At 38.4% G+C, this 13,253-nt stretch overlaps 2 protein-coding genes across 2 annotated transcripts; one reads left to right on the plus strand and one right to left on the minus strand.

Annotated features, from left to right (window-relative positions):
* Positions 1 to 7,453: 7,453 nt before the first annotated feature.
* Positions 7,454 to 8,242, minus strand: LOC130974796 (uncharacterized). Its single transcript, XM_057899646.1, has one exon. It carries the CDS (start codon positions 8,240 to 8,242, stop codon positions 7,454 to 7,456), a length of 789 nt encoding a protein of 262 aa, XP_057755629.1.
* A 2,446-nt stretch (positions 8,243 to 10,688) lies between these two features.
* LOC130976912 (uncharacterized) lies at positions 10,689 to 12,904 on the plus strand. Its single transcript, XM_057901864.1, has 3 exons — positions 10,689 to 10,938; positions 11,634 to 11,701; positions 11,793 to 12,904. Exons 1-3 carry the CDS (start codon positions 10,833 to 10,835, stop codon positions 12,672 to 12,674), a joined length of 1,056 nt encoding a protein of 351 aa, XP_057757847.1. The 5' UTR covers positions 10,689 to 10,832; the 3' UTR covers positions 12,675 to 12,904.
* The last annotated feature ends 349 nt before the right edge of the window (positions 12,905 to 13,253 follow it).

The following is a 13,253-nucleotide window of genomic DNA, read 5'->3' on the forward strand; positions in this document are numbered from 1 at the left end:
AAATTCCATGCATTCATAGTGTTCTTCATGATCTTCAAGTTGTTCTTGACAAGTCTTCTTGTTTGATCTTGATGATTTCTTGTTTTGTATTGTTTGTTGTTTTTCATGTGCATTTTTGCATTCATATTTTCCATGCATTAAAGATTTCTAAGTTTGGTGTCTTGCATGTTTTCTTTGCATCAAAAATTTTTCAAAAATTTGTTCTTGATGTTCATCATGATCTTCAAAGTGTTCTTGGTGTCCATCTTGACATTCATAGCATTCTTGCATGCATTCATTGTTTTGATCCAAAAATTTCATGCATAAAGTATTTTTGTTGTTTTTCTCTTTCATAATTAAAAAATTCAAAAATAAAAAAATATCTTTTCCTTATTTCCCTCCAAATTTTCGAAATTTTGGGTTGACTTGGTCAAAAATTTTCAAAATTAGTTGTTTCTTACAAGTCAAGTCAAAATTTCAATTTTAAAAATCTTATCTTTTCAAAATCTTTTTCAAAAATCATATCTTTTCCATTTTTTTTTTATTATTTTCAAAATTTTTTTTAAAAATTATTTTTTTCAAAAATCTTTTTCTTATCTTTATATCATAATTTCGAAAATTAGCTAACAATTAATGTGATTGGTTCAAAAATTTGAAGTTTGTTACTTTCTTGTTAAGAAAGGTTCAATCTTTAAATTCTAGAATCTTATCTTGTAGTTTCTTGTTAGTTAAGTCATTTTAAAAATTAAATCTTTTTCAAAATATCTTTTTCTTAAAACTTTTATCTTATCTTTTTATCTTATCCTTTTTAAAATTTTATCTTTTTCAAAATTGATTTCAAAATATCTTATCTAACTTACTATCTTCTTATCTTTTTCAATTTTGATTTCAAATCTTTTTCAATCAATTAACTAACTTATTTTTTGTTTCTTATCTTTTTCAAAACCACCTAACTACTTTTCCCTCTCTAATTTTCGAAAATATCTCATCCCTTTTTCAAACATTTTTTTAATTAATTAATTGTTTCATGTTTTAATTTTAATTACATTTTATCTCTAATTTTCGAACATCACTAACTCCTTTTCAAAAACTATTTTCGAAATCTCCCTCATCTTTTCTTCTTCTATTTAATTATTTAATTACTAACACTTCTCTTCACCTCTCTTCATCCAAAAATCCGAATCTCCCTCTTCATTCTTCTACCCCCTTCTTTTTCTACTAACATAAAGGAATCTCTATACTGTGACATAGAGGATTCATCTTCTTTTCTTGTTTTCTTCTCTTTCATATGAGCAGGAACAAAGATAAAGACACTCTTGTTGAAATTGATCCAGAACCTGAAAAGACTCTGAAGAGAAAATTAAGAGAAGCTAAATTAAATTATTCTAAAGGTAACTTTTCAGAAACATTAGAACAAGAGAAGGAGATGGCAGCCGAAAATAATAATAATGCAAGGAGAATGCTTGGTGACTTCACAAAGCCAACGTCCAAGTTTGATGGAAGAAGCATCTCCATTCCTGCCATTGGAGCCAACAACTTTGAGCTGAAACCTCAGCTAGTTGCTTTAATGCAACAAAACTGCAAGTTTTATGGACTTCCATCTGAAGATCCTTATCAGTTTTTAACTGAGTTCTTGCAGATCTGTGAGACTGTAAAGACGAATGGAGTTGATCCTGAAGTCTACAGACTCATGCTTTTCCCTTTTGCTGTAAGAGACAGAGCTAGAGTATGGTTGGATTCACAACCCAAGGATAGCCTGGACTCATGGGATAAGCTTGTCACTGCCTTCTTAGATAAATTCTTTCCTCCTCAAAAGTTGAGCAAGCTGAGAGTGGATGTTCAAACCTTCAAACAAAAAGATGGTGAATCCCTCTATGAAGCTTGGGAAAGATACAAGCAGCTGACCAAAAGATGTCCATCTGACATGTTCTCAGAATGGACCATATTAGATATATTCTATTATGGTCTCTCTGAATTTTCGAAAATGTCATTGGACCATTCTGCAGGTGGATCTATTCACCTGAAGAAAACGCCTGAAGAGGCTCAAGAAATCATTGACATGGTTGCAAACAACCAGTTTATGTACACATCTGAGAGGAATTCCGTGAATAATGGGATACCTCAGAAGAAAGGAGTTCTTGAAATTGATGCTCTGAATGCCATACTGGCACAGAACAAAGTGTTGACTCAACAGGTCAACATGATCTCTCAAAATCTGAATGGATGGCAACATGCATCCAACAGTACTAGAGAGGCAGCTTCTGAAGAAGCTTATGATCCTGAGAACCCTGCCATGGCAGAGGTTAATTACATGGGTGAACCTTATGGAAACACCTATAATTCATCATGGAGAAATCATCCAAATTTCTCCTGGAAGGATCAACAAAAGCCTCAACAAGGCTTTAACAATGGTGGACGCAACAGGCTGGGCAATAGCAAGCCATATCCATCATCTTCTCAGCAACAGACAGAGAATTCTGAACAAAACACCTCTAATTTAGCCAATGTAGTCTCTGATCTGTCAAAGGCCACTTTCAGTTTCATGAGTGAAACAAGATCCTCCATTAGAAATCTGGAGGCACAAGTGGGCCAGCTGAGTAAGAAAGTCATTGAAACTCCTCCCAGTATTCTCCCAAGCAATACAGAAGAAAATCCAAAAGGAGAGTGCAAGGCCATTGACATAGTCAATATGGCCGAATGCACAAGGGAGGAGGAGGACGAAAATCCTAGTGAGAAAGATCTCCTGGGACGTCCCTCAAGCAAGAAGGAGTTTCCTATTAAGGATCCAAAGGAATCTGAGGCTCATATAGAGACCATAGAGATTCCATTAAATCTCCTTCTGCCATTCATGAGCTTTGAAGACTATTCATCCTCTGAAGAGGATGAAGATGTAACTGGAGAGCAAGTTGCTCAATATTTAGGGGCTATCATGAAGCTGAATGCCAAGTTGTTTGGTAATGAGACTTGGGAAAGTGAACCTCCCTTGCTCATTAGTGAACTAGATACTTGGATTCAGAAAACTCTACCTCAAAAGAGACAAGATCCTGGCAAGTTTCTAATACCTTGTACCATAGGCACCATGAGCTTTGAAAAAGCTCTATGTGATCTGGGGTCAGGGATAAATCTAATGCCACTCTCTGTAATGGAGAAGCTGGGGATTATTGAGGTACAACCTGCCTTGTTCTCATTACAACTGGCAGACAAGTCATTGAGACAAGCCTATGGAATAGTAGAGGACGTGTTAGTAAAGGTTGAAGGCCTTTACATCCCTGCTGATTTCATAATCTTAGACACTAGGAAGGAAGAGGATGATTGCATCATCCTAGGAAGACCTTTCCTAGCCACAACAGGAGCTGTGATAGATGTCAACAGAGGTGAGTTAGTCCTTCAATTGAATGGGGACTACCTTGTGTTTAAGGCACATGGCCATCCCTCTGTGACAAAAGAGAGTAAGCATGAAGAGCTTCTCTCAGTTCAGGGTCAAGAAGAGCCTTCACAGTCAAACTCTAAGTTTGGTGTTGTGAGGCCACAACCAAACTCTAAGTTTGGTGTTAAAATCCTATATCCAAACTCTACGTTTGGTGTGGACAACTATACAACATTGACCTGATCACCTTGTGGCTCCATGAGAGCCACTGTCAAGCTATTGACATTAAAGAAGCGCTTGTTGGGAGGCAACCCAATTTTATTTATCTAATTTTATTTTATTTTGTTTCTTTGTTATTTTTGTGTTTAATTAGGTACATGATCATGAGGAGTCACGAAAAAAATCAAAAAAATTAAAAACAGAGTCAAAAACAGAAGAAAAAATTTTTCACCCTGGAGGTAGCGCAGACTGGCGTTCAACGCCAGTAAGGTGCATCTGGCTGGCGTTCAATGCCAGAACAGAGCACCATTCTGGCGCTGAACGCCAGAAACAAGCAACAACCTGGCGTTAAACGCCAGGAACGTGCACAGAGAGGACAAACTGGCGCTGAACGCCAGAAACAAGCATGAAACTGGCGTTCAACGCCAGAAACATGCATTACATGGGCGTTGAACGCCCAGAACATGCACCAATGGGCGTTTGAACGCCAGAATGATGCATGAAGGCATTTTACATGCCTATATGGTGCAGGGATGGAATTTCTTGACACCTCAGGATCTGTGAACCTCACAGGATCCCCACCTACCTCGCCCTCTCTCTCTCTATTCATGGTCATCCCTTCTATTTTTCATTCACCACTCACTCTTTCCCACAAACCCCACTCACCTTCAAAATTCAAACTTCTCCTTCCCACCCAATCCCACCCATATAGCCGATTCCATCTCCCCTCACTCTCCTCCATTGTCTTCTTCCTCTTCTTCTTCTCTTCTTTCTTCTCTTGCTCGAGGGCGAGCAATATTTTAAGTTTGGTGTGGTAAAAGCATAACTTTTTTGCATTTCCATTACCATTAATGGCACCTAAAGCCAGAGAAACCTCAAAGGGAAGACAAAAAGCTTCCACCTATGAGTCATGGGAGATGGAAAGACTAAATATAAGCCGTCATAGCTCAGTGGTAGAACATGTGGCTGCAAATCAAGAGATCCCTGAGATACCTCAGGGGATAAGTTGTCCTCCACACAAATATTGGAAGCAACTAAGTGGAGGAACACAAAAATTACTAGGAATCATTCAACAGAAGCAAGGAAGAGACATAGAGGAGCTCAAAAGAGCACCATTGGTTCTTCAAAAAGGCGCCACCCTCACTCAGGTGGATTCATTCCTTGATTCTTTATTTCTTTCTGTTTTCGGTTTTTAGTATTATGTTTATCTATGTTTTTGTGTCTCTACTTCATGATCATTAGTGTGTAACCATGCCTTAAAGCTATAAATAAAATCCATTAGTCCTTCACTTCTCTTAAATGAAAAATGTTTTAATTCAAAAGAACAAGAAGTACATAAATTTCGAATTTATTAGTGAATCTAGTTTAATTATATTGATGTGGTGACAATACTTTTGTTTTCTGAATGAATGCTTGAACAGTGCATATGTCTTTGGACATTGTTGTTTATGAGTGTTAAAATTGTTGGTTCTTGAAAGAATGATGAACAAAGAGAAATGTTATTGATGATCTGAAAAAAATCATGAAATTGATTCTTGAAGCAAGAAAAAGCAGTGAAAAAAAATGGCTAAAAAGAGTATATAGAAAAAGAAGGAGCAGTAGAAAAAGCCAATAGCCCTTAAAACCAAAAGGCAAGGGTAAAAAGGATCCAAGGCTTTGAGCATCAATGGATAGGAGGGCCCAAGGAAATAAAATCCAGGCCTAAGCGGCTAAATCAAGCTGTCCCTAACCATGTGCTTGTGTCATGAAGGTCCAAGCAAAAAAGCTTGAGACTAAGTGGTTAAAGTCGTGATCCAAGGCAAAAGAGTGTACTTAAGAGCTCTGGACACCACTAACTGGGGACTTTAGCAAAGCTAAGTCACAATCTGAAAAGGTTCACCCAGTTATGTGTCTGTGGCATTTATGTATCCGGTGGTAATACTGGAAAACAAAGTGCTTAGGGCCACGGCCAAGACTCATTAGTAGCTGTGTTCAAGAATCAACATGCTTAACTAGGAAAGTCAATAACACTATCCCAAATTCTAAAGTTCTCCAGAGACACCAATCCCTCTAAACTACAAAGGAAAAAGTGAGATGCCAAAACTGTTCAGAAGCAAAAAGCTACAAGTCCCGCTCATTTAATTATAATTAATATTCATTGATATTTCTGAATTTATAGTATATTCTCTTCTTTTTATCCTATTTGATTTTCAGTTGCTTGGGGACAAGCAACAATTTAAGTTTGGTGTTGTGATGAGCGGATAATTTCTGGCTGAAATTGAGGGACTTGAGCAAAACTCTGAAAAAGGCTGACAAAAGGACTGCTGATGCTGTTGGAATCTGACTTCCCTGCACTCGAAATGGATTTTCTGGAGCTACAGAACTCCAATTGGCGCGCGCTCAACGGCGTTGGAAAGTAGACATCCAGGGCTTTCCAGCAATATATAATAGTCCATACTTTATTCGAAGAATGACGACGTAACTTGGCGTTGAATGCCAAGTACATGCTGCTGTCTGGAGTTAAACGCCAGAAAAACGTCATGATCTGGAGTTGAACGCCCAAAACACGTCATAACTCGGAGTTCAACTCCAAGAGAAGCCTCAGCTCGTGGATTGATCAAGCTCAGCCCAAGCATACACCAAGTGGGCCCCGGAAGTGGATTTATGCATCAATTACTTACTCATGTAAACCCTAGGAGCTAGTTTATTATAAATAGGATGATTTACTAATGTATTAGACATCTTTGGTCTCAGTTTTGTTTTATTCTTCATCCTAAGAGACTATTGATCACGTTTAGGGGGCTGGCCTCTCGGCCATGCCTGAACCTTTTACTTATGTATTTTCAACGGTGGAGTTTCTGCACACCATAGATTAAGGGTGTGGAGCTCTGCTGTACCTCAAGTGTTAATGCAATTCTATTTTCTTCTATTCAATTCTCTCTTATTCTTATTCCAAGATATTCATTCGCACCCAAGAACATGATGAATGTGATGATTAGATAACCCTCATTATCATTCTTACTTATGAACGCACGTGATTGACAACCACTTCCGTTCTACATGCAACAGAGCTTGAATGTGTATCTCTTAGATTCCCCAACAGAATCTTCGTGGTATAAGTTAGATAGATGGCGACATTCATGAGGATCCGGAAAGTCTCACCTTGTCTGTGGTATTCGAGTAGGATCCTGGGAATCCGGAAAGTCTAACCTTGTCTGTGGTATTCCGAGTAGGATTCCGGTAATGAATGACTGTGACGTGCTTCAGACTTGCAAGTGCTGGGCGTTAGTGACAAACGCAAAAGAATCAAGGGATTCTATTCCAGTATGAGCAGGAACCAACCAGTGATTAGCCGTGCTGTGACAGAGTGCGTGAGCGTAGTTTTCACTGCGAGGATGGGATGTAGCCATCAACCATGGGTGATGCCTCCAGACGATTAGCCATGCGAGTGACAGCCGCAGAGGACCATTTTCCCGAGAGGATTGAAAGTAGCCACTGCTGATGGTGAACCCCTATACACAGCTTGCCATGGAAAGGAGTAAGAAGGATTGAGTTGAAGCAGGAGAGTAGCAGGCGTCCTTGAGCCATACAGCATCTTCATATACTTAACTGAAATTCCTACCAATGAATCTGCATAAGTATTCTATCCCTTTTATTATTTCTATTTTATTATTTCTATTTTCGAACCCATAAACAATTTAATCTGCCTAACTGAGATTACAAGGTGACCATAGCTTGCTTCATACCAACAATCTCTGTGGGATCGACCCTTACTCACGTAAGGTTTATTACTTGGACGACCCAGTACACTTGCTGGTTAGTTGAACGGAGTTGTGAATTCAACCAGTGCCATAAGAAGCCTTCATCTCAGAATAATTAGAACATTGATCACAAATAATACTAGCATGATCACAATTTCGTCCACCACATATCTGAAATGAAACAGAGCTTGTTTTGCTTATAATCTCCCAAGTCTTGATGAAGTAATTCCAAGAACCACCTCCAGTTTTTAGTATTTTCAATAGGGACAATTGCATATGCAATCACATATATGTGATTGTTTGCATCTTGTCCAATTGCAGACAAGATCTGGCCACCATGCTGGGTCTTCAGAAAAGCTCCATCCAAGCCTATGAGTAGTCTGCAGCCAGCCAGAAATCCCTTCTTACAGGCATCCAAGCAGATGTACATCTTTTCAAATATTGGTTCATCATCAGGGTTGGGCTGAGGGATAACTCCAACTGTGACAGTAGAGCCTGGGTTACTCCTAAGTAGTGTCAGCCCATAATCCCTTACCATCCCATATTGGGCAGCAGCATCACCATACACGACAGCCCTAGCATCTCCTAAGGCCCTAGTCAGTGAACACTTGCTTAGTTCCAAGTCACATTTTGTCTTAAAATACTGAGCAGCCTCACAGTGTCTTAAGTTAGGATATTTTCGTAGCTTCTTCACCAATTTTCCGACCAGCCACTTCCTATTAGCCAATCTATTTTTGGTTTCCCTTGCACAACTGTGATAATCATTGAACGTCTTGATCTGCCAGTAATTGTTCTCAGTGTTGTTAGCAGCATACACAAGCCATCCATAGTTCTCATCCTTACACACTGCTATCATCCTTACATTATCATTCTTTTTAAACCAAATCCTCCGACCCTCCTGTATACAATATTCACGCACAGCCTCTTTGAACTCCATCTTTGTAGTAAATATCATTCTAACAGCAAGCCTAAAGCTCCACAAACCAACCTCCATCTCTGAACACAGGAAAAACCTCATCCGAATCAACCTCCTCCAATTCATCCTCAGAGTTTGGAGGAGTCTTCAGTTCTTCTGAGTGCCATGAGTCTCCACCATCAGATTCCTCATAACCTTCATCTTGGGCATCATCATATGTTCCCATGGACCCGAACCTAGGAATTAGTCCAAAAAACGTGCATCATCCTCAGAGCCTGAGTCAGCACACATGGGACCATCATCCTCAACCATTACAGCCCTCTTCTGTTTAGAAGTTTTCTTATCTATCCTGGTTCTGAATTTCACATTTGTTTTTTTCTTTCCTGCTACTCTCTCCACACCCACATCTTCCTCACTAGACACTAAATCACCATCAGGCCGATATGGTTCATCCTCCTCACAACCATCACTCGCTTCACTATCTGAGGAATCCTCTGAGCTAGACAATGCCACATGTTCTATTTGGGGCTGTTTTCCTTTACCATTACGTCTTACACTAGTTCCACTAGCAGCTGCTCTTGTTAATGGCCTCCTTCCATATGGTTTTGGTGCTGCAGATTTTACATTCCTAGTCCCTCTCCTTGGTACAGTAGACTTCTTGGACTCTTTTGATTTCGACCATGGTTTAGGCATTTCAGTGGGGAGCGACATTTTTTTTGGTGAATTTTTTGGCTTGGTATTACTGGGTTGAGTCATTGTTTTTGGGGGTAGATTGGGGTTTGACATAGGAGTTGCATTGGGTGGGGGTGTATTTTTTTGCTGGTTTACTAACAGTAATTGAAATAGGTGGGAGCTTTGTAGTTGAGTCTGATTTTTCGGTGGGAATAGTGGTGTCATTTGGTGCAGAGGTTGGAGTAGATGCTGCTGTGGTGGGAATTGGCTCGACATTATCATTGGTGGTGGGGTTTAGGGTATCACCAAGAGCTCCTTCCCTTTAGATGAAACTGCCTTTGCTTCCTCAATGAACAGAGGTTCTGAGACTCCATGTTCATAGTAAACATGAACAACCCCCTTGTTCTGCTAACCAAGGTAGCACATCTCCAACAGCTCCTTGTTATTTGTTAAAGCCCTTAGACCATTTTACAACGGCCTATTAGGAACTAGCCACCATGTTTGACTGACCTTGTCATATCCAAGATCCTTGTGGTAGTCTCAGACAAAGAAGACATCCAGTTTGTCTGTATCAACTCCTGGCAACTCAGAGACATCTCCACCATTGTAAGTCACACCTCCATCAATATCTGTGATGAATGATCCTCCATGGTGAAATAGGATGGTAATCAAATCATCACCCATCTGCAATTTAAAATTTTATTCTTATATCAGCCTCCCTAAACTTCAACCACATTACCAACTTACTAACTCCATAACTAAAACTGTAACTGCAGTAAACCCTTGGACATAGAAAACAAGTTTCCGTCTTAACAAAAATTCCCTTAGTTAGCCTAACCACTAAGAAACCTTCTCCTGATCAAACCCTAGCCACTACCCCAAAACACAAGCATGCATTCCAACACACAACACTCCAAGAAAACGTTTTTTTCCCTTGTGAATAATAGATTAACAACAAAATTCAAAAAATAGAGTTTCACCACACATTTATGTCTTTTTTTGCGTACATGTATCAGAGAAACCTGTTTTCACAACTCTCTGTCTGATGCAGATGATGAAGGCGATCCTCTAGAGCTTAGGTTCTCCACTGAAATACGCTCCAGTGACTGCAATAGCACTGGCGCCAGTGAAGAGGGTAACGGAGAAGAAGAGACCTCTGCTTTGTGTTGTGTTTGTGTGTTTGAGTGTGGGAGACGATACGTTAGTGTAACATTGAGGGAGGGGTTTTTTTTGGCATAAAACGACGTCGTTTTATGTCTTTTTGGCGCCACCCCACAAACGACGTCGTTTGGGCTGCTAATGTGTCACCAACGACGCCAGGTCAGATTTCCGGTTGCGCCAGCTGGACGAAACTCACCGAAAGGACCACTATGAGTACCGGAGATCAACTTCGGGGACGATCTAGACAAATTTTTAATTTCAGAGATTATTTTGAGCCTCCATGATAATTTCAGGGACCACTTTGATGCTTACCTCAAAAACTGTGTTTTATAATTATAAAAAATATTATATACACATTAAAAATCAATTATAGATTTATCTATATTTATATATGTTATTTTATATATATTTATATGAATAATTAGTTAATAACTAATTTTTAATGTGAGATGACGCAAAAGAGAAAAATGGTAAATTTTGAACTTCTTTAATATTATAAAATTTGGTTCTCTCTCTCTCTCTCTCTTTAAAAATTACAAAACTTCCACTTTTAATACCTTAATTAGAATATTTTTTAATTTTTCTTTTCTTTTTTGATGAACACCTTAATTAACTTTTGGTTTTGGCAGCAAAATATAAATATTTTGTCAATAGGTCCTTGGAGGCGTTGATGAATTGATGATCCCAAAAGGAGGAATTGAGAAAGACGCTTCTGCTACCGCCTCGTTCATCTTTCGTCACGCTCTCTTTTTGTTTCGTTACTCTGAACAAAGATTGAATGCCAACTATGGAAGCTGGTGAAGTTGCTGTGTTTGTGGACACCAATTTTGGCACTCGCATTGCTTTCAAAGCCTTTCCCCACGTTACAGTTGCATCACTCAAAAGTATCATCCAATCTCTCTTTCTTTTCCGTCATGAGTTCTTTGTTAGTTTTATGAATCCTCAAATTTCAATTTATATCTTAGTTGTAACTTTAATGTACTTATTATTGTGAGAGGGAAACAAGTTTGGTTAATCTTTTATGTTGTGAATCTTTTGCATGTGCCCTGAATGTTCTCCTCATAGAGTTTGTACCTTGTTAGAGCCATTTGAATTTTTTATTTTATTAGTTCTACTCTTTGTTTATATCCTCATTCAAGGTTTTATCAGCATCTAGTGTGGACTGTTCTGGAAGGGAAGTTGGTTGAATTTCTTCTTTTAGTTTAGGTTTAGAGACAGTATGTCAAATCAAATTGTTCTTTTAATTGCTTCATTGAATAGTAATACTAACATTATACTGGAGGAGTGTATCGTTGGATCCACGAGTCTATGATTATTAAGTTAGATATATTTACCACCTGGCAATGTCTCTGCAAAATTTTTAGTGGAAGTTAACCGATGATAATGTCATCACGGTTCTTCGTTTTTCCTGCATTGTTTGGAATTCTTCCTTGGGGATGCAAATTCCGTTTGAAATGGCATGTTCGAAATCTAGTGTTCTTTGAGTATTATAGTCTTTCTTTTATTGATTAAATGCAGTTTAACTAAGAGTTCATTTGTTCTGACATTAGAAATGATTGATGTGATGATTGTTCTTCAGGAGACTTTGCGAGAGTACACCTCGGATGTTTACCAGATACAGGAGAAATCCAAGTTAATGGATTAATGGTAAGTTCTTAATGTTTAGGTATCTATGCTTTGTTTATGAACTTGTTCAACAAGCAATTTGTGCTCAAGAAATTACTGCATATTCTGCTAGGTCAAGCGAAAATCATGCTTCTACTACCTGCCAGATTCCCTGCCTATAAAGCATGTTTTCCCCAAGATGAGGAGAACATGGTTTCTTCACATGGACATTCAGCATTTAACGCGTTCGCATATTCCATGTTCACCCTGTGGCATAGCCATTCTTTCCAAACGCCAGGGCTTGATGACCTCAAATGGTGAGAACAAAGTTATATGCAATAGTGAGGAAAAAAGAGCGGAAGGGTTCTGCAAAAATTACATGCAAAATGCAGCTGGTGGAACTCTAGAAGACGAAAAACCTACCGGCACCACCGAGAAGAGTCAATATTTGAAGGAAGAAAATAAAGTTGAAAATCAGGCTGTGTTGCATGCAAACTCAATGCAAGGCAGTCTCAGTAAGATGTCAACACAAGTGATATCAGTGTCAGCCATAATCAATAAATACTTTCTGGGCTTCAATGGGATTGACAATATTAACAGTTCTCCAAACTCAGACTTTACATCCAATGCTGTTCACAGTGATATCGAAGTTCAATCAAAAGCTACACCACAGAGTTGTTTGAAAAGACGAATCAATATTCCGGCACCGGTAACTCCCAAAACAGCTCCACCTGTTCTGCATGCTGCATTTCGGGTTGACTTGGTTTCCAAAAAAGCAGGGCCTAAAAGGAGAAGATCCAGAAAACATGCTCCGTTTCATGCTGACTTGGTTTCCAAAGAGAGAAAATCCAGAGTTGGGAAGCGTCTTCTTGTCGCTTCTCAAAGTCTTGGGGTTTCTCCCATCAAGGATAGTTCCATACTTTTTTGTAAACTTAAAAATAGAAATCAAATAGAGAAGAAATCTCAGATCAATGGTTCAATATTTTCTCTTAGTGATAGTGACAGTGATAGTTGACATTGTAGTGTAAACTAAAATATGATCTGAACTACTGTATTTTGATATACTTATGCGTGTAGCTTGGTTGTAACAGAATCTTAAGTTCATAACTTATAGATTAGAAAAAAGCAGGATTGTCAAGTGGAGTGGGAAGGTCATGTAATGAAGCATTAAATGTTGCATCCTGCAGCTGGATATTGTACACAAAACTAAGGGATATGGAGTTCAGAAATAGGATCAATTGTAATGTTGGCTGGTTGGTTGGTTATCTTTTTGTTGCTTCTGTTTGAACTGTGTACCTTTCCTCACTTCCCATTGTGTTTGAACTTCAAGTGAGTTCATTTTATCTAACAAAAAAGAGAAAAATGGTAGGAAAAATAAAAAGCACAAATCTCTCTAAGAACACCAAACTCTAACATCAATACGCCTCTCATCTTCTACTCAACAATATCAATATACCTCCTTCTTTAAGATATATGTAAGATTTTAGATTATATTTAACATATATTTAAAAAAAAATAATTTACTCCTATTTCATTTTAGATTTGATTTTTATATACATTTAATATAAACATGTTTTACACAAACATAGGATTA

This window comes from Arachis stenosperma, chromosome 4 (genome assembly GCF_014773155.1).
Source record: "Arachis stenosperma cultivar V10309 chromosome 4, arast.V10309.gnm1.PFL2, whole genome shotgun sequence".
Classification (NCBI taxonomy): domain Eukaryota; kingdom Viridiplantae; phylum Streptophyta; class Magnoliopsida; order Fabales; family Fabaceae; genus Arachis; species Arachis stenosperma.